This window comes from Rhea pennata, chromosome 3 (genome assembly GCF_028389875.1).
Source record: "Rhea pennata isolate bPtePen1 chromosome 3, bPtePen1.pri, whole genome shotgun sequence".
Classification (NCBI taxonomy): domain Eukaryota; kingdom Metazoa; phylum Chordata; class Aves; order Rheiformes; family Rheidae; genus Rhea; species Rhea pennata.
Window position 1 is genome coordinate 45,489,932 of NC_084665.1, and position 21,806 is coordinate 45,511,737.

General features: G+C 41.6%; 1 protein-coding gene across 3 annotated transcripts in view; it reads right to left on the bottom strand.

The window, feature by feature from the left end:
- Window positions 1-291: 291 nt before the first annotated feature.
- Window positions 292-21,806, bottom strand: part of FRMD1 (FERM domain containing 1) — a 47,226-nt gene continuing 25,711 nt past the window's right edge. For all 3 annotated transcript variants that reach the window (XM_062572192.1, XM_062572191.1, XM_062572193.1), the window contains 11 exons: window positions 17,408-17,487; window positions 15,199-15,275; window positions 13,078-13,264; window positions 10,426-10,581; window positions 8,374-8,439; window positions 8,122-8,190; window positions 7,760-7,934; window positions 5,329-5,664; window positions 5,083-5,187; window positions 4,274-4,353; window positions 292-2,373 (listed from right to left, as the gene is read on the bottom strand). In XM_062572192.1, coding sequence (XP_062428176.1) covers window positions 2,086-2,373; window positions 4,274-4,353; window positions 5,083-5,187; window positions 5,329-5,664; window positions 7,760-7,934; window positions 8,122-8,190; window positions 8,374-8,439; window positions 10,426-10,581; window positions 13,078-13,264; window positions 15,199-15,275; window positions 17,408-17,487 — 1,619 coding nt within the window. In that variant the 3' untranslated portion in view covers window positions 292-2,085. The remainder of the gene's footprint in view (window positions 2,374-4,273; window positions 4,354-5,082; window positions 5,188-5,328; window positions 5,665-7,759; window positions 7,935-8,121; window positions 8,191-8,373; window positions 8,440-10,425; window positions 10,582-13,077; window positions 13,265-15,198; window positions 15,276-17,407; window positions 17,488-21,806) is intronic.

The window sequence follows — 21,806 nt, forward strand, 5'->3', positions numbered from 1 at the left end:
GAACAGGAGTTCAAGTGTACATAGAAATACTGTTTTTATGTCATCTTAGCAGAAATAGAAATACCCAGAGTTCCAACACATGCTCATTCTCACCAATTCCATTTAATGCTTGGTAACACTAAAAACACAAAGCTGATTAATGTCAACAAACTTTTCAGGTAAGCTGGTTAGGCTGAAGTAGGTATGAATATGATTGCCTTTGAGAAAACAAGCACGAATGGTTGCGAGCATGTCTCATGTTTTATGACAGCTTTCTAAACAGCTATACCCACTATAAGCCTTTCCCCCCCCCCCCCCCCAGTAAACGACTTTTGACAGAACCATGAATAATTATACGTATATCAGCATGTGTGGGAGAGCAACAGGTAAGCAGAGCAGTCACATCAAAATTCCCTGCTTTTTCATTAAAATATGAGCACCACCAGAGTAAGACCCATCTATCCAGTGCTACAGCTGGTTTCATTCTGTGGAAGAACAAGATTGCTTCCTGCAGCACAGCTACCAGCCTCCTGGGTCTTGGATATGCCCCTTTCCATAGCCTACTGCCAAACAGGCCCCAGGTAGCAGGAGGCTAGACTATCTTGTTCATGAGCAGACAGATGCTGTCTAACCCTTTAGTGTCCATTTAGGAGAGTTTATTTTGGATACAGGAAAAAACATCTTCAGTATTTTGTAAAGGCATTTTTAGCTTTGCTTGGAATAATGAAAAAAAATGCTGGGAATCAACATGCAGAAGGAGGGAGAAGAAGAGGGGGAGATAGGGAACAAAAAAAAAAATCAAATAAATATTCCTTTCTTATTCCTTTAGAAGGTGACAAGATGTTTTTTGCATCAAATAAAATGCTTTAATTAAACAGCACAATAATGATCATTGTATCAGTGAGAGCCAACATAGCAAGCCCCATAGGACTCAAAATCACCATACATGTTCTCCTGGCTAGACACACAACCCCACTACACTTCCACCATCATGGGCCCTACAGCATCATTCACCCACACTTACACACACACTATCCAGGACTAAATTGGACAAAGTCACTAATAACTACCTGATTTGTCTTTCCAAAGTGACTTTTTCCAGCCTGTACTTGCCTCCTAAGCAAAGGACAAAAATTCTGAGGAATAGATTTATAAAAAATAAAGTACAACCTAAAAAGTATGATTCAAAATAAGGGGTGATCATGCTTGGACAAGTTTTCCAGTCACACTCCCATTTTCAAGAGCCAGTCAATTAGCATTGTCATCTTGGCTGCTTCTGAGAGAATAGAAGACAAGTCGCTTGTTTTCTTCTCTTCCTCGTCTCCTCTAGGCTATAAGAATGTACCTACCAATCTAATCATGGCAGTACTATAGAGACAACAGTTCTATTTCTTGCATTAAAAAAAGGGGGGGGATATAGAAAAACAGAAAACAGATAACCCACACTGTATTTGGCCAAATGCTTAAAACAAAACAAAAACACCTAGAAATAAACTCACATCAGAGCAGATCTTGTGCCGAGTAAAGCAAACAGGTGACTTCTATTCATTACAAAGAGAACAGGCTGGACTTTTCCATACACATACCTCCCGATATTCTCGGGGTATATCCTGGCCTGACACCTGTTGGCAGCATTGGCAGCACAAACTCAAGGCAGCGAGTCTATTTGTGTACTAGCATTAACATAAATGGATCATAAGAGAAAGGCAGAAAGCTAAACTGACACGGACTGTTTAATTTCTTTCTGATAAATCTGTTGACATATTTTTTTGATTTTTTTTTTTTTTTTTTTTAACAACTCAGTACCAGTTCTGGTCCACTATTTGAGGGTTTTATATCAGTTATGTCACTTCTAATGGTGCAGGCTACTTCCATTTTCTTCTAAACAGATGCTTCAAATGCCAAATTAAGTGCTACACTCCAGTTAATTGCCCTGTAGTCAGGTCTGCAAAAGTGATGTCACTTACTGATTATGGAGCTGAGTAACAAAGCTGTTAACAATCTCCTGCAAGAACCAGACTGACATCACATGTGTTAATGAGGTATATATAATCACTTCTGTTTCCATGATGAGCTGTTCCCTGATGTGGAAGAGCTCCAATCTCATTACACTACAAATTCCTCCGGGAGCTGGTCCTCTCCCAGAAGATCCAAGGAGAGGCAGTTCATGGATCGCTTCCCATAAAGAGCAGACTTGGTTTTGCAGTCCGCTGTGGAATAAACACAGCCGTAGATAGCCAGCTTATCCTCCAGGGTGCAGCCAAACGTGTAGCTGTGAGATGTGTCTGAAGACAGCGTGGCACTTAGTGGTGGATGCTGGTGCTTGTAAAGGCGGATATCATCCAAACTCTGGCTGTGCTGGTCTGTGCAGCTCCTGCCTTTGGGCGGTCTGACCTGCCAGTTTAGTAAGAGACACACAAATAAGAATTATGAGCTCAGACACAGCCTAAGGATGCTGGCTGTGCATGCTTAATCTTTCCAAAACTGTTCCTCTATTCCTTCAAATCATCCTCTTGGCTTTCTGAAAGATAGTGGCTTAACAAAGAAGCTGTGAACTCAAGTGCACTCAGCTGCCTTTGCATGTTGAGCCAGATCCTGATCTTTGTACACTGTATCCTCAAGTGTCCAATACATTGGACTAAACACTGACAGAAGTAACATCTAATGAACTGACGCTTCTTGGCAGAATTATGCAGTCTGCTGCACCCATGGGCAATGTATACATTAAAAAACAAAACAAAAAAAATATCCCAAGTGCTTTAACACACTATATGGGTTAATTAAAGTCTCATGAGCTGAAAGAAGTTCAGAAAGCAACTATGCAAATGAACAGATTAAGGTATCCAAAATTCACTAAGTGCCACATACAGTTCCATCTACATAACACTATTCAGAAATGAAGAAAACAGAAGCAATGAACCAACAGTATTCTCAGAATACTCAGAATTCTCAGATGCAGACATTGTTCTACACAAGGTGTACTGAATTATCCTTTATGGAGGAATTACTAACTATCTGATAAATTTCCAATGTCCCAGCTAGTTTTTCTTGTTCTGCCTCTTGACAATTAGCTTTAAATGCTAGTTTTAAGGCTGATTTCAATAACATGACATTTAAACCAAAATACTTATGTAAGTAATATAGAAAACTGCCTCCCAGACCCACTACTCTTGCACACTGGATGGGAATTAAAAAAAACACTCTGATGAAACTCTGTGTTGGCTAACTGTGCACTTCGTAACAGACATACACGAATACTGGCCAATGGTAAGAAACAGAATCCTGCACTGTTTAGTTACAACTTAAAACACACACTTTAAAAGCAAGATGCTTGCTCTCTGCCTTGCACACTTCAGTCCTTCCACTGAAATACAGAAATAAGTTCAGAGTTTGTATTGCACAGTCTTCATCTTTGGAAAAGAATAAACCAGCAATTACAAGCCAAAATAGTCTGTTAAGTGCTAAGTGAAAATCCCTTATCATTCTTGATTGTGTCCAGTAGGAGGCATGAAAAGAGAAGGAAAAAAAAATACCCTAAGGAATGACTCAAGTCCTTGATCAGAAAAGAAGTGGGAGTAAAGGGGAAAAGGAAGAACAGATTTTTAAATTCTTTGAGCAGATAAGGCTGATTTGGATTCAGTGACAGAAGAAACAGTGGAGACATTTTTAAATGTTTCTGCCCCTGTCAGTGCAGCTCCACTTTGAAAAGTAATAATGTCTGGCCTTTAAAAAAAGCTAAATAATGTTTTTCCACAACACAACCTATAATATAACATATTTTACCATACATAGTTGCCTTTTCTCACGGGTTTGATAAAAAGATGTTGACAACAAAGAGTCCAGCACACATAGTATAATCATACAAATGATAGTAATTAGAACTTGAGAGTCTAGTTTTGCTCAGATGTGAGCTGCTTCCAGCTTCAGGGGCAGGAAAACAATCAACTTTGGAACCCACATCCAGACTGCATGGATGGTCTTGGCTCTATGTTGCACTGAAAATGTATAAGTGGCTTACTCATCATTTCCTCTCTGGAAGCCTAAGGGATATAATAACTGGCTTGCAAGATTTCCACGTTGATCACTCCAAACCTCTTCATACTATTCTGGACCCAAATGCTGCTGTCATCCTATCCCTGATAGGAATAGCTGGCAAACAGCTGTTTTCAGTTACGCTATTCAAATCAGTTAAATCCAGACCAACCAAGTTCACCTGATTTACAGCTGTCTCTATTACACTAGAAGCTGGTTAAATGTCCACACACAAACCCTCCTGTCAAACATTTCTCCTTACCTGATGAAGGGATTCCACACTTTGGCCTCTCATCTTTATTAGCGTGACCTGCACCACAGATAGTGACTCCTGATTAATAGCTGCAAAGAAAAGGGAGGAAACAAAGGCAACTATAGGTTTGAGTTTTTACTGGCTACTGTAGGAAGGGCTGCATTACTGGCTACATTCAAGCAGTGCTATTCTATTAATATAACTATACATGAGTAAGTACCCCCAATGCTCTGAGTTTGGCTCAGAGGTGCTTCTTTGCCCTTAAGGATCAATGTTAAACTCCACCCTCCCCCAAAACCACAGCTTTTCACCAACTTGCCCATATTTACTCATCTTGCTCTGCCAGAAGGGCTACATGTCATTCACATGCTGTAAGACCAGACAGCTTCTGTCTGAGCCTAATGTCTAGCCTTCCCTATAACATGAGCCACAGAACTTCACCTGTTAATTCCCGTGCCTGGCCCGTTAACCTGTTGTTGAACCCTTTAGCTGCTTTGTGGTATATAAGATTTTTAATTAAATTCCTTTACTACAAAAAGTCTGCCTCAGTTTTCCTTTTGTCATTAACTGAACACAAATAAAGTAAACTTGGTAAATTTTGAGAAGGGAGACCTTAAGGAGCAAACAGGAGAGGAGCACTGCACAGTATAGAGTACAAGCCTTCAACTCAGGAAGAGCTGGCTTGAAATCCTGTTGCAGTAGGGCAGTGAAGATAGAGCTTTCTTAGATCTCTCAGATCATGCCTAGCTTGCCAAATGCATCTCCTTATAGCTACAGCCTAAGAAAAATCACTGAGTAGTAGCAGAAAGCCATCTTACCTTGGCAGCTAGTAGCATCTAGATGAAGGGAATCAACAGATTCTCCCACAGGGGCCTCCTCTAACTGTTCTCCCTCTAAAGGCTCATCTACTGCCAGCTCAAGCTCTGTAGTAGGAAAGAGGCACAGGAGAAGGATTAGCATTACCCTTCTGCTCCAAGCTGCTTCATATTCTCTTACTCCCCATTCTCCTGCAGGGGAAGACAACTGCATGCGTAAAAGTTGCTCCACATCTCCCAATTCCTTACCATCATCTTGAGAGTCATCTTCAGCCCTCCCTTTGCTGCCACTGTCAATGCCAGAGCTACCATAGCTGATGGTCGAGCTGCAGGATTTTTCTTTCCTATGTATCCTATCAATGCTGAAGGGCTCATCCACTGACATTTCCACAGATATCCGGTGCCTTGAGTCAGCCTCAATGCCAGATGTGTGAGAGCTGCCATGACTCCCTGTGGACTGGCGTGAGAGACGGTTATCCCTCCGGCTATCTCCACTGCTCCCGCTGCCATGCGAGTTCTTATCAGAAGGGTCCAGGTCCATGTCTAGCGTGTCACTGATGTAGGACTCCCGGTAGCGCTTCTTCTCTGAGAAAGACAGACATAAGAAACCAGGGGAAGCTAAGCAAGACAGAAGGAATGGTAGCAAAAATTAATCAGTAAGTTCTGAGACTGGCAAAACTTGGCAAAGAAGAAAATTACTGCAGCTACTGAACAGAGTTTTGCATTCTGTTTGCTCAACAGATAGCCAGCTGGGCATCTAGGTATAACAATTACAGTTAGTCATAGATAAAGCAAGGCCAGTATCTCATGAATTAGAACAGGCAGGTATAGATGGTTATGGTACAGAAAATATTAGCTTACAGAATAAAGGAAAAGACTCGATCTACCTGCATAACCTAAGTGTTCAGTGTTTAAAACACAGTACATTGACTCTTCCTCAAAACAGTCATCAATATGTAGAGACAGCCAAGAACAGGATCCCCATGATCAGCACTTACTGATCACTTCTTCCAGGGCTGGTATGTGTTACCTAAAGAGAGGTGTGCTAAGGGTGGCCAAGAAATCCATGAGACACTGTCAGACACACTGCAGGAAAAAAAAATTGTCCCACCCTAAAGCTGGAGCCAGAAGGCAGAGAAAAATGCTCCAGGGCATGTTGAATGCTTCTGTTTGGGCCACTGAATCATGTCCCCAGGTGTTACCACAATGTTGCAAGACCTGTACTTAGGTGCTGACCCACTGCAGACAATAAATATTTGCAGAGTTCTCCTGAAATAGTGTTTGGTAAGGAAAGAGGAGTTCAAAATGCCAAAGTCAGGCAACAGCTCTAGTACAAGTCCAGGGAAGACTCACTATCTGCAATGCCTCAGTCTTCCATCAAGACGGGAATCTATCTATTAAAGAAGAAAGACTGAATGTTTAAATGTCCACTCGACTAAGAGGAATGAGTGCTCACACAGGATAGCCTTAAGGAGGCTATTACAGAAAGGGAACAAAATAGCAGTTAGCTAGCTGACAGGATATATACCAAGTAAGAAAAAAAGGTAGATCTCATTTTGACTCTGAACATTTTTAAAAAACAGCATTTTAAATACTGCAGCTCTTTAGTTGCATTTTTTGCCCAAGTACTGCCATTTTATTGTCTGGAACCAGAAGGGACTAGAGGGAATCAGCAAAAAGAGGCCTTTGAAACAGTGTAAAAGTTTTGAACTTCTTCCTGACAATAACAGGAGTTTCTTCCTGACTTGTTGTTGGATGGAACAAGGCTAAGTCCTCACACAAGAGGAATGACTGGCTGACTTCTACTGACTTCTGCTTCCTGATAGATGTAAAGCTACTGATAGAAGTCTTATAAACCCCACAGAATGTAGAGAATCCATTAATGGAGAATGCAGGGAACAGCAGCCAGGAAAGAACTGGAGCAAAAAGCACTCAGAAGAAGGCTATTAAAAAAAAAAGAGAAATCCTCCAAGCAAGGGCCTATACAATGCATTCAGAAACAGACATGGGGAGAGGCAGGCTGAGAAGTTTGAGACCCAAGGCCCCACAGAGGATAAAAATGGAAAGAAACAAGCAGGGAGGGGATAAAATGACTGAAGTCTTCCTAGAAGGATACCAGGGACTCTCAGAGTTCAAGCATCATCCCTACAGAGATGGGACTCCACCAGAGAAGATAAGTTCTAGGAGCCTTTATCTCCTCTCAGATTACTCCTGGCACCTGCAGCTCCTAACTAGTGGACATTATAGACTAAACTGCAAAAACTGTTTAGTAATGGGACACTAAAAAAAAATTAAGACACAAGCTCACAACTTGTACTGCTCCTTGAACAAAGGAAGATCTTATCCCAACTGAAAGCTTTTTATTCAAGATTACTTTACCTCAGAGGCATGTGTCAAATGTGCAAAACCTGACAGCCCAAAGAGCAGAGACCTCCTCTTAAAGGGAAAAATTCCCCCTTCACTGCTCACACAACGCATTTTCTGATCACAATCTAGCAAGGTGAGACCAAAACCACTTCCCACTAATTGACTTGAAACAAACAGGTCTTCTATTCTTCTCAATGTCTTCTGTTAAGGCAGAAATACCAATTAGAGAGCAGCTACTGTGAAGCCACAGCAGAAACACTAACATGCCATACTCTTACCCTTATCAGAAGTCATCTGCTCTCCTGTCACATACCTTCAGCCTCCTCCAGTTTTTGGATTTGCTTCAACACCGGCTGGATATTCAGAAAGAGCCGGTGGCTATTGCTGAGGAGCTGCAGCAAGTGCCGTGACCTAAAGGGGCAACCTGTGTAGTAAACCAATTTCCGTGCAGAGGGCAAACCATCTGGCTGGATCTCAAATTTTTTCCCCTGCATAAAGAAGAGAGATACAAGAACAGTGAACAAGAACATGTTTTCAGTCACATAACTAACAGATAGTTGCAATCTTATGCATACTAGTAACAGGACTCAACAAGGCAATTGGGTAGGCCAACAGGCTTGCCAGGTCCCAGGTTGATAGCCCAGTGCCAGATGGCCTCCATTCCGTCATACTCACTAGAAATGCTAGCTTCCCAATGTGTGACCAGGGAAAGTCATAGAGGAGCTGACGAACATGATTCACCTCCTGCAACACATCAAACTCAGAGTGACACATGGATTGACAGGTACAGGGTAGAGTCAGCGATGTGCAAAGAATTTGCAAATAATCAGGAATATGAGATATGCAGAGCCAGGCAGTGAAGCTGTGCCTGGGGGGGCTGCACAGAGTTAAACGCTATACCAGAAGGCTTTCATGGCAGTCTGTTACCTGATAGATGTGCATTCCTCTAAGGGTCAGGCCCAGGATAACTGTCGGGCGGTCCTCCTTCTTATCCTAAGAGAACAGAAGAGCCTGGAGTCAAAGGTTAATCTACAAAGACTACACTCCTGTTCTGCACCTACTGCATCAGAGGTAGCAGGACTGCTCACCAGGCAAATGTCATTAGCATTTTCATCCTGCTCATTTACTTTTTATTGTGCTTCTAAAAAGCACATTGCCTTGTTGGCCTTTGAAAAATTCTCTGCAATAAAAAACAGCTACGAATCCTGCCATGTTGCAAGTCTTGAGCATTTTACCAACAGCAAACACCCAACACTCCAGACTGCCCTGGACAGAGAATCCTGTAGCTTCAGTCATTTGAGTGCATGGACAGTTACTGCTTCTCAGAGGTAATTTGCAATTGATTCCCTCTTATTGCCATGTGCTGCCTCTGCTATCCCTATGAACACACATGGTTCTCCAGGTCACAGAGAGCCCAAAACAGAAGGGATCTCTGTCCCCTTCCCTTGCCACAGCACCCCCATCCCCATTTAGGTGCTTGCTGGACTACAGATGTAATACTGGCCAGGAGGAAGATAATCAATGCCCAGTGCCCACAGTTACAGGGACATTCTTTCTAACCTTTTGGTCTCAGTGTAGGCAGCAGATGGTTTTAAACGTTCAAGGCTTAATTGGAATACTGACTTGTTTTTCCTCATGTTGTATCTTGCTATAATGTAATTGCTCTCTGATGAGATTTTTTTTGCTTAAAGACCAAAAAATGAACAAAGAAAAAAAACACCCAAACTAGTTCACTCCGTCTTTCTCTGCTGCCAAGGCAGGAGGAAAAGGAGGAAGAAAATTGTTGAGGAACAAGTTCTGGAGTCACAGACCTCAAACACTGGAACTTTCCTCATCTGGCTTGCCAAGCCATCACATTTACTTTGCTTTCTTCCCCCTATTGACTACTACCCATATCCAGTAGAACTCCAGTTTAAAGTGACTAAGAAATAGTTTGTCTTCTAAAGGCAAAGAGCTTTCATAAATCAACACTTGATCTGGAGGAAAAACACAGGGCGCAGGGCAGTCAGTGTTTTCTTTCAGAGTTCACAACCTCAGTAGCAGATATGAGCATAGCTTGAAACAAAAGGTGACAGCTCTTGAAACCTTAGGGAAGCCAAAACACTGGCACTCAAGCCTTCACATCAGTGCCTCTGCATTTGTGACCCAGGTATCATCTAGAAGCAAGATATCTAACCATGAGATTCCTGCATGCTAGAGAGGAGGTAGAAGCACTCTGTGAATTGAACAGCACATGAAGGAATTAACAATGCATAAAATAAGTTCAAGTCAGAATCTGGATATTAAGGGCAACCAATTTCATGCCCCCAGTACCTTCAGACAAACTGTATTAAGTCCTGCCAGCTGGATTTCTTATAGCCTCCTAGTGTAACTCACACTCTCTTATGACTGTATCATTAATAGCATTAGTATCAAAACAGAGAGGACAAAGGATAGGTAGGAGGCTATAGTTTGTGAGGAATTTAAACTAACACTGGATTACAGACCAAACTGGAACTTATTTCCTCCAGAGAACATGAGACTCTTCTCTGCGTTTCTGTAATAACTTGAGTTTTTAGATCTGATCAAAGGATACAGATAGGGATACCTCCCAGACAATATTCTGACTAAATATGAACAGCTGAAGAGCTTAATTGTAAGTCTAATGAAACAGACTATCTCCTTTTGGGAAAAGTTCCATGCAAATTGCAATTGCATGAGCAGGTTTCACTCACCTAAGTGAAACAAAAAACATCTCTTTAGTCCTATTTCTAGACCTAAACTCTCTTAGCACATAAAAATAAAGTGCATTAAGTAAGCCTGAGTAAGAAAAAGCTGAAAATTTTATACTCATTTGACCTCTCAGCACTAGAGGCAACAATCCCTCAAACACAGAAAGTGAAAAATACAACAGTGCACCCATTTAAAAAGTGGGGGAGAAGCTTAAAATGAGGCTTTTTTTTTTTTTTTTTTTTTTTTTTTTTTTTTTTTTTTGTAAACCTTCTGCAGCCTGTAGAAGTGGACAGGCACATCTTCCAACAAGCAGGACTCCTTAATGAACTTCAGCACAGCTTCTTTAGCAGTCAGACCTTGCTGTTCTCGGTGCATCTCTGGGGCATGTTTCAAGATGTAGTCACTCCCCCTCTTTGCAATTATCTAAACCACAAGGGAAACAAACAAGTCAGTAACTCTTCAATAATCCCCTGGGAGGTAGCTGTGATCAACAGCAAGGGCTAGACTGGAGGAGGTTCCTATGTTCACTCAATAAGTTCAGGTTCACCTCTACCTCCCTGGAGAGAAAGCATTTAAAGCAGCCCAAATGGTATCGATGTCTCCAGACAGACTCCTAGATAGCAAAATCATAGCAGACAGACTATGAGGATTGTGTCAGCTCACTTTATTCTTAAACTTAAAGGCTTATGGGAAGATAACACTGCTCTGAATGCCGACACAATCAGCAGCAGCATCTCCAAACGCTGCAGAAAGGTGGTTAGGGATTTGTTTTTAAGATCAGAAACACATTAGGCTTGTTTATCATTTTCATCCTCAAGGGGGACAAAAACACTACCTCAAGATATTTTGTACACATCTGGAGTGGTTGGCAGACACAGGACTTCATTAAGTAGCAGGGAATCCTGCACAGGACCTTTAGCTCTTGTCCTGTGAGCACCCAGTCCCCATGTTCGGCTGCATGTGCCCTCTACAATGCTACAGTGCAGCCCAGGCTCCTCCTGCACCAGTGGCCCCTTCTAGGCTGGGAGCAGCAGTGGGACAAGTGTGATTTTGGCTGGATTCTATTCATAAGCTGCCCCCATAATTCAGGACATTTAAAACTAGATTCCATCATGTATCTAAGAAACATCCTGCCAAGAGCAGTCTGTCCTGGCCTGAAACTCTCAAGACCTCATCAATCAGTTCCCACTTCCATTTTAACTTAAGCCAGTTGCTTACTCTACCCTGTAACATCTCTGCACTTCTCTGCATGCCAACTCACGTGGTTAGTTATCCTCCCACAAGGAAGGCTGGGCTCTGTTAAGAACATCGATGCAATCAGCTGTGCAACGTCAGCACAAACAGAAGCACCAACTCTACAGTTCAAAGCCGAGTTGCTCACTTTGGAGCAGTATTGCCTCTTCTTACTCGCACAGGGGTTGTGGCAGCCTTCGGCTAAATGATCTAAAGCACGTGTTGGTGTTGTGAAGGAGATCACGTAGTGTCTCCCCACTGGAGCCTGGGGGCAGGGAGAGAAGCGTCCCCATGACTGCCAGATTTTACTCTTTGTAATGATAAATCACTCCCATATTTGCCTAGGGCTGTGGCTCAGTGCAGGTGAGATGGGCTCTGCCTTGGTGTTTGCAATGTTTGCCAGATGAGCAATGCTTTGTGATAAGATTTTTAACTGCCCCATAAACAGTGCATATTACACTGCTCTCTTCCAGCCCTTTGTAAGCTACCTAATGCCAGGCACCTGAGAGCTAGGAAAGGCATGGGAAGAAGGTCTGTTGTCTGAGAGAGAATTTTTGCATAGTAAGTCAGGCAGGCTAAAACTCAAGTAAAAGACCAGCCTTGTCTCCCTGACACAGCCCCTGTCTACTGCTCTGAACTTTCTCCCTGGAGCTGGGGGACAGTACTGCCTCATAGGGCAGAACTGACCTGCCCAGGGACACTGATCAAATCACCAGAGGAATTCAGGCTTTTTAGCAGCTATCCCAAGGCCCCAGCTGGGCTACCATCAGCTGTCAGAGCAAAGCAAAGAGCTGCAAAGCTAAGTTGGGTCACAGGATGGTCTGTCTTGTTTCTGTGAAACATTCTTCACCAGCAGATGACATTGAGGGGTGACCACTGTTCTCACATCCATAACAAACCTAGATTTCCATTCTATTTTTATGGTCACTGAAGTGCTTATGGACAGTCTTCTTGACCTTTTCAACACAAAAGAGAATTCTTTGCAAGCAATCTGTTCTGAAAGATTACTTTTTTAAACTCTTGATTCACAGCTAACTTGCTTTGGTTCAGTGACTAAACCAACTCTTGGCCCTCTAAGCTGTTTGCCACTTCAAAGGGCACACACCAACATGCACATGGTTATAAACAAGTATTTCCAGGCCCTTCCTTTTTCTCTTACTACAATTGGGCCCTAGATGAATGGCAAAGCAAGCACCAAATATACTGTAAGGCAGTAATAGCCCCTAGGGTTTGGATCTAGCCATCTAAGAAGCAAACATTAAAGAACGAAGACCAAAGAGAAATCTACTTAACTTCAGGGCCCTGAAGTTTTCCATAGATCTTAGGTTCTGCAGATCTTTTTGTGATAGTGTATCAGAGAGACAACCATTTAAGCCACAGAAATTTAAACAAAAACAGCTATGCTGTCAGGGTCATTCATTTGACATCAACACATTTCCTCAGTGAGGAAGAACACACACCACCAACCTTGTTCTCAAGGAGCCCAGGAGGATTGGGCGGCTATATCCTGTGAACAGGGAGAGGGATATAGCTTCTGAGTGAGAATCAGGGCAAAGCTGTGCCCACTCTGTCCATTCTTTGTAGTGGAAACCCAAGAAAGTCACATGGCTACAATTAGGGGTATCACCTTGCCATAGCTCTTGCTGTCTACACGAACTACTGACAGAAAGATCCCCCCAGACTTACCCATTGTGGGAAATAAGCCTGAGGTTCAAAATATTTGCCAGCATGGACTTCCTCCTTATAATTTCCCAAGTCTGCCTGTAAGCTGTAGGCAGCCAGCAAGAAGTAGATTTCTTCTTTGTGGTTGCACCGAGACCTCAGGACTTTCTCCTTGAGATGGCAGTAGTAGAGCTGCCTTGCCACCTTGTCACTGCAAGATACAGAGGCAGGTTTGTTCAAGCAAGAGAAAAAAAGGTCAAGCTCAGAAAAGGTCTCTCAAATACATGCAAGAGGAGTGATTAAACTTTAGCATCCTGATGCATGCCAATGTCACTATGATACAGTTAAGCATATTTAGGGAGCCCCAAGCCAAGATCAATGTCTTCTCACTCTAGGCTCTGCACAGACATGGGAAATGATACCCTCTGTCTTAAGAAGCGTAAGATCCAAGTAGTTATGGGGTAGAGTAGATGAAAGATAATCATATCACATCTGTTTCAGAGACTGGCTCTATCAAGAGCTTTTATTTTTCTAGAAAGCCTGTAGCACAGTCAGGAGAATCAACCATCTTGAATCCTAGTCTTGTTTCTGACACACCTGCATTTCTTTCCCCTCCAAACCTGGCACTGCTTTTTCATTTCACCTTGCCTTAGGCTCAAGGTGCTTTTCAATAGCTAGTTCCTGCAAGGTGGATCAATAGAGGTAGGAGTCTTGGGTATGTTTCTGTCCTTTTCCTCAAGCCGCTAACCAGGGATAGTCTGATACCGCTAACTAGTGCATGCCATTAATAATGCACATACACCCCATTATGAGAGTACAAGGAAAGCAGGCCCCTGACAGGTTCGTATGAATGAAATGCTGGACACTACAGCCTGCTTGTAAAAGCATGTGTATGTAGCTTGAAGGGGGCCACATACCTAATTCTGTATGGCTCCACACACCTCTCCAATTGAGTTATTAGTGCAAATGAGTGCGAGTATGTAGGGGGTGAGAGAACGCTAGGCTTTGCTGTCTTTGCACCAAAAATAAAATGAACAAAATAAAAACACCTAACAGCGAAACAGACTACAGAAAACTTCCCTGCATCCAAAAAGAAAGACCATGGAGAAGAGAAAAAAACAAAGAACCAACAAGCTTTCTTCTAGATGAGGACAAATGCCAAAATATTAAGCAAAGACTATGCTTTATTTTAATCCACCTGAACACTTGCAGCTCTTGCCCTGCCCTGGAGTCACAGACACACTAGTAGTGCTGATACAAACAAAAGATGTCAGGTGTTCATTTTTAACTCACTCATCATTTGTTCTGCATGGTGCAGCAAGAGTGATTGCGTTTTGAGTGCAATCCATATTCCACGTGAATGGATCCCACTCAAATACAAAATCCTAACTTATGAAATCACTTCTTTTGTCCACTTCCAAGAATCCATTCACTTCCAGAAGTAGATTACACAGAGCACTGCTCAGATACAAAAGAAAGAACCAAAAATATTACAAAGTGTTCTGCAGCACAGATAGCGACTTTGGTATATTCATTCGATGATTGCCAAGCTGTAGATGCAACTAAAAGATTAAGTGTATTTCAATACTGTCACCATTCAAGCTGTTCTCTAGACACAGATAAGGAAATGTTCAGAATTCCCCTAGGAATGACAAGGGGCGTGTATGGGGGTGAAAATATTCATGGCAGCACTGAGATCATCTGGGATGACCTTAAAAAAAAAAAATCAAGCTGCCATATTCATTGTGGGTAGCATAGAGAAGAAACAGCTAGACTCAAACAAAAAGAGTAAGTATGAAGACAACAAACATGGAATTTCTCTCTGCTAAACCAGTAGTAGCCAATAACTTCAGCTTTCAAGTTACTTAAATGCAAAATTAAAAAAAGATAGGTTCCAAACAATGTATAGCAGAGAAAATAAAACCCTAAACAACTAGTTAAGACACATCACTTGACTCCTGTTTTATTTTGTTTATTTTCCAGGGGAAAATATACTGGCAGAACCATTTTGGCAAATTTCAATAGACTTCTTTTTGGGTTCTCAGAAACAGAGATGAGCTCATCAAAAGAACCATGATTTTTCCTGCTTTTAAGAATACAGTGAATAATTTAAAACATAGTTAATTACTGCAGAAGGGAACTTACCTTATCACCCTTCCATTTTCTACATAGTATTGTACTCTAAAGAATGCCACAAAAGGAGGGCTAAATTTCTCTGTTCCCTAGAACAGAGGTAGAAGAAAGAAATGTTAAAAAACAAAAACAAACAAAAAAAAAAAACATTCAGCATCTTCTTATTATCTTCTTGTAACATTCCCCTCCCCAAGCTCATTCCTCATATTGCTTTCATTCTCTACACTCAGCTGTTCAGCAGGGTTTGGAGGGATCTGATCATCACTGAAACTCCCATCAATGAAGAATCACAAAATATTTAGACAGGATGAATGACAAAACATCCTAGGCAGAGCAAGAGAATTTGGACTGGGAGGATGAGGAGATATAAAAGAGTCCCAGTACAGTTTAGGGATGCCCAGCTTAGCTCAATATTACTTAGCTCAGCACCTGGAAGCACTGCAGGCATATTGATGCTGAACACAGCAAGTTTAATATAACCATCCTGAAAGTACAAGGCAAAGCAGTTCAGGCACCATGCCACACTTGGACCGCTGTATCATTTCCAGAACACATCAAGAGTTAACATTAGTATCCCTGCTCAGCACATCATATCACAGGGACACACACGTTGCTGCAATAGTTAACACATTCAGCAGTTACTGCCAGAGGCTGAGGCGCACCAGTGTGATACTAACCATTTGTCTTTTTGTCTTTTTTTTTTTTTTTTTTTGGCAGGGCTAATGTTTAACTATTCACCACTTCCTAGAGCCACAGACTGAAAGGAAACATTGATGTCTGTTTCATGTTTAAGATGTTTGCAAAAAGAAACTAGTAAGATTTTTTTGTTGTTGTTTTAACTATAGCCTTCCCTTCAGTCCTATAGGATTAGTTAAATGGGAGGGAGAGGGAAAAGGAACATCTTATTTTAATAGTTCATTCTCTTGTCTGGTCTACTTTTGCCTCCTACTTCTTTGATTTTTGTACAGGTATCTTTGCTCACATGGACAGTTCCAAGAGTTTGCAAATCAGATTCATCTCACTGGAAGAAGGTACATGGCATGCCATGCGTATCTTTGATGCTGACAGCAACATCTTGATCATCAAGCAAATATTTACATTTTATTTCTGGAGTTTGGGCATAGTGACCTTATTTCATCAGCAGAGCTGGGCTTTTCAGCTGAGACCTCTCAACAGGTATTAAATTCTGTTTCCTAACCTCCCTCCTAGTTCAATAGCTTAACTTGGCCCCAGACGTCAGTACTGCCAAAGGCAATTCATTTAGCCTTTTATGATTCATCTCAAACAACAGTTTCAACACTTACCAGACTTAAAAAGTGTTGCAAGTTCCAAAGTAACTGCAAAGCATACCCCATACTGAGGTGATCAGAGCCATGTGAAACACCTACCCTGGAAGAAACCCTTGCTGGCAGGATAGACAGCCCTCCCACATGACTGGGAGTTGTATTTAAAGTATTTGTTATTTGTCTGGAAGAAACAGAAGTGGATAAGAGATCCCTGAACCTCCAAACTTTCTTAAGTAGTAATCTCCAAATTTCCTTAAGTTGTAGAAATGGCAAGCATATCAAGATGTCTTTGGATGCACATCAGAACAAACATTTGGATACAACACTTTATTCTAGACTGCAGCTCTTCTAATAATGCCTGTTTTGTGTGTGTTATCAAGTTTGAATGACCAGTACAAGACAACTATATAGACTTGTCATTGCTTATTTCATGTAGTTTCTCTCTCCCTTGATTATACTAGCTAGTCTTAAAGAACCAGGACCCTTCTCAAACAAAATATCCTTCCTCTCTCTTTCCACTGTCCTTCTGCATATGGCTCAGAGAATCCATAGCTCCAGACCCCTCTTTCACGTCAAGTGGAATGGGTCAAGTCACAAACGGCCATTTAGTCTGTTTTGCTCAAGTACAACTGGAGGTCTCCAGATATTCAGAGACTGGGCTTCACTCAAATGGAAGACCGACTGACCTTCTCTCCTGCAGCAATTAAGCAACAGCCACGTGACTACTATTGCCTAGGTAAAGCTACAGATGTTATTTCAGCTCCTTTTAATTCAGTGTATTAACCATGCACAGAAAGCCAAAGCACCTTGCTACCAAACAGCATTCTGCAGACCACATTCAAGAAATGCTTTATGGACCTTAGTTTAAGAGCTTCCATTTTACTGAACAGTCCAACATCAAAGTGGTAGCCTCTAAAATTAAACATCTGTCTTACTTTGCTCGTTTCTTTCTTCCATTCCTTTGAAAAGTATTTGCTGAGCTTCTGCTCCAGGTCTATAAACACATATTCGTTATCTGAAAGACAAGAGGAAAAAGCATTTAATATAAAAGTAGTAAAAATTCTTATTCACAAGGTACTTAGATGAATATACCAGTTATTTTCAAACAATGCACTCTAAATAAAAGTGAGCTGCAGAACAGAGAGGGCAAGAAAGAGAACAGGCATTTGGACTACAGTGTGTATGTTAGTCTGGATAGCTGTGCCCTAACTCAAAGAGATGCTGAGCTAGAGTTTCCTAAACACTTGAGCTAGAAATGCAGAATTCTTGCTTTCTGAAGAAACTTTTTTTTTTTTTTTTTTTTTTTTTAAATAAAAGTAAGCCCTAGCAAAACTGCTTTACTGTCATGTAGCACTACTGTTGTGAGTGGCATAAACAGCGGACAGAGTCAAGTATTTCACTGGTTTCATGCTCTACATGTGAATGGGATCCTCTGAAATGGTAAGGAGGAGTATCAAACCCAAACATCATCTTCAGAGAGTTCAATCTACTCAGATCCAATTTCTTTTATAGGACAAAAAGATGAATGAAAAAAAGAAATGGAATCTCCCCAGCCTACCTCAAAAGACTACAGAAATGCTCTCCACTTGGGTTAGGGAGGAGAACAAGAGGCAGTGTGAAGAGCAAGCATCTTGAAAGAGCTGTGTGCTGCTTTCAAAGCCAATGTTTTGTAATACTACTTAGTAATTATCAAAGCCAAACAACTCAGTGAAGGATTTTCCCTAAGACAACCTTATGGGTGTTTTAGGCTTCTGAGGCAGTGCCAGCTGAGCACATTCACGTGACTATTAACTCCGTTCTTTGCTCTTGCCCTGGAAAGTGTTTTGACAGGTGACATAAGTGCCAAGTTGAAGAGCTTGTTACTTAAGAGATATAAAAAGAGCAAGGAAAAAAAAAAAAAAAAAAAACACTTCTGCCTCCCAAAACAAGTCTAGACTTCAAAGTTCAGCTTTTGCTTTCTGATGTCAAACAAAAAAGAGAAAGGAGAATAGAAGCAAAATTATCTCAATGTAAATTACAATCAAGTGAAAGCTTGCACTATTGTTTCTACTGCATATGAAAGATTAGCATAGGCTAGCATTAGAAGAGGTATTCAAGTGAGCTCTGAGTCACTCAAAGCTATCTTCCCAAAACATTACAGCTCTTTACAGGTGCAGATACCCCAAAAGAAGTATTTGCTGTAAGCTTTTAGAAAACAAACATGCAAACAAAATCAGTTCCACATCACACACATCACTTCCTTCCCCTTCCACCCCAGTTAAAAGAAAATAAACCTGGTGCTAGCCAGAATTGTTCCACACACCACAGTAACACAAAGCCTTGTGCAAAATACTGGTAACAAATAAAGAGGATGTAATCGCTAGAAAAGTCATGTTTCCTCATCTATGTTTTTTCTTGCATTGTACTGATCACAGTTGTAATTTTAATCTAAATACATTTCTAGTTACTGCTTTGTTTGACACATCACATATACCTATGTATACATACACAGCACAGTATTTAACAGCACTGTTGAAATTGTTGGACAGAAGCCCTGAATTTTAGTTAGAGGAGTTAAAGTGACTTAGCACACAATGTGATATAGAAGTTGTTTTGCTGGAAGTTGTTTTGACAAGGAGAGAAGCAAAGGTTTTAGCATCACAGAGGTACTGCATATTGCATTTCCCTCTTCGCTTGCGCAAGCTAGGTGGGGTGTCAGATGGGGATATGCAGGCACCAACCATCTTTGCTTCTTGAAGTCCATTAAGATCAGAAAACACTGCCTTGAAAAGTATGCTAGAAAACCTGGCCAGTGAGATGAATGGGTTTGATACCTCCCTCAGACTTGTCCCTGTCCCTTGCCCTAAGTGTCTCTCTAGAAAGCCTTCTTTAAAAAATAAATGAAAGTCTGTTTTTAGGTAACAGTTGCACAGCTAACAACAAGAACAGGATAATACAAGTATGATACACAGTCCCTTTGGGGATTTCAGCAGTCCCAGGTGAAGGTGCTCACTCCATTACAGGCTCCCTGCAGCCAGACCCTCAGCTGCTTCTCATAGCAGTTCACTACCGCACAGTGGTGTTTCTGACTGGGTTGGATATGGTTAAAGTCTCGTACAGCCTCTGTCAATACTACAGCTTTAACTGTGATCTTGCGAAGAGGGTAGGGAACCTCCACCTTTGCAACAAGTTAGCAGGGTCAGTCTTCCCTTGTTGCTCAGGAGTGATCCCCTGCCCAGAAGCATTTAGGGAATTACATGAGTTATCTCTCAGCTCTGAGGAAACACAGTGACAGCAAGTGCCCTGATATTCTCCGAGTCATCCTATTAACACACATGCTGGGACAGAAGAGGAAAAAAGGACAACAGAGCAGTTTCACAGTAGTAAAGACATTTGTCGCCCACACTTCACAGCCCCTACATATTTCTGTGCATATTAATTAGGTTAAAAAGGCAACCTTGGGAAGGCTCAGATACCAATCACAAAGGTGAGGTCATCAGCATGGTGACTGAGAGGTGCAAACAAACACCAAGCACATGCCAGGCTGAAGGAGGAAGACATCCTGATACAACAGCTCTCCTTGGTGGTCTCACTCCTCCCCCAGTCCAGTCCAGCATCCTTCCCCATCCTCCCCTTCAGTGGAAGAATGCAGAGTTACATTCCTGCTTTAATGAAGTTAATATTGCTGGACTGCCAGCCTGCAGTGTAAGCCTCAATCTACAAAAACAAAGAGGTATTTCCCTCCTCAGCACAAGTGGGTAGTGGGTTTTTTTTTTTTTTTTTTTTTTTTCTTAAACTGGATTAGTGGTGACTCTTTGAGATGTCTGTTAGATGCTGAAACTGTCTCTAGCTTGAAAGCATTTTTCTCTTTACCAGAGATGAAGGCACTCAATTGTAGCACCTCAAAACAGTGTTATAAAGGACTATATAGAAATGCACAGTCACCTTTCCAGAGAAGAACTTGTCTAACCTACGGATCCAAACAGGGACAGATATTCAGCAAGTATATACTGTCATTGCTCCTCTGACCTCAGCTGAATGACCAAAGCAGAAACTGGCTTAGAGTACACATGCACGCAATACACACCTCATAGATCTTGTCTCAGTACTGGCAGTGAGCTGCAAATACATCATACCAACCTTTCTTGAAGGGTTCCCTCATGTATGTGTGTACAGGTTACAGACCTGGTGTAACACACCACTGCACTGGAAGGCAATCTCAAGAAACCCACTTGTACAGCCAGCTACTTTGAGAGAAATGTGTAAATTGCTTTGCTGCAAGCTCAATTAGTAAGAGCCCCCAGAAGAACTGCAAAGAGTGAATAGTGTAGAAGTCTCACTTCAGCTTAAGCAATCAACAGAAGTACAAACATTCACAGGCTCCTACTGTAAAATTAGCTTAGCACATTTCCGTATTTAAACAAATATAGAATGTGCACTGCTGCAAAAAATAATGGGACATATCTCCAATCAGAATAAAGTGGCAAAGTCCCAATAAGTTGGACAGATTTGTTATAGGCATTATTTACAATGTAGGGAAAACAAGAATGGAAAATACTGATTGTAATACACGGTCAAATAAATTGTGAGTCATTGTTACTTTAAAAGCCTTTATTTTATTTTAAATGGTACCTCCCTTTGTCTTTAAGAAAGGTTATTTCCCTGCAGAAAGACTAAGTAATGGTGAATTCCAGTGATCTGCTCCCTTCATGTGTCCATTTTGGGCTAAGAGTGCTAAGAAATTCCACAGAGGTAAGTTATACACCAGTCCTACCACGAGGGAGAACTCAGTCCCAGTTGGCAGCCATGAACATCCCATTAACTCATTTGGTTGAATCAAGTATATTTTAACATTACAACTATTCAGACAACCTAGGCGATTAGGACTCAAATAAAATATGAATTAGTGCAAAGCCAAATTTCCACATAGCATGCATTTACTGCTTTAAATAGAAGGAAAATATTGTCCCTGGCTACAGCATCTAATTTCTCCCAGATGCTGAAAAAAACCTCACAGCACCACCACTGCTATTTGCTGAGTGGAGATGATGCCACTGCTCCAAGCACATCCACTCCTGGAGAGGCAACAGGAAAGAGACCAGAAGAGGAGAATGGTGGGGTAAGGGGAGAGCTGAAGCAAAAACAAAGCAAAAGTACCTCACAACACAGGCCACAGACCACACCTAAGCTGTTTAACTTCCTTGAATGCCATTATGGGATTTTTTGCTTATTGAACAAAGCGGGCTACACACTCCTTTTGTGAGTGCTGCTCCCTGAGCTTCCAAGTTCTGGTGGCCTGCAAATCTCAGTCCCTGCATGGTATCTGCTCCTACCACTTCTGCAGGGCTACCTGAT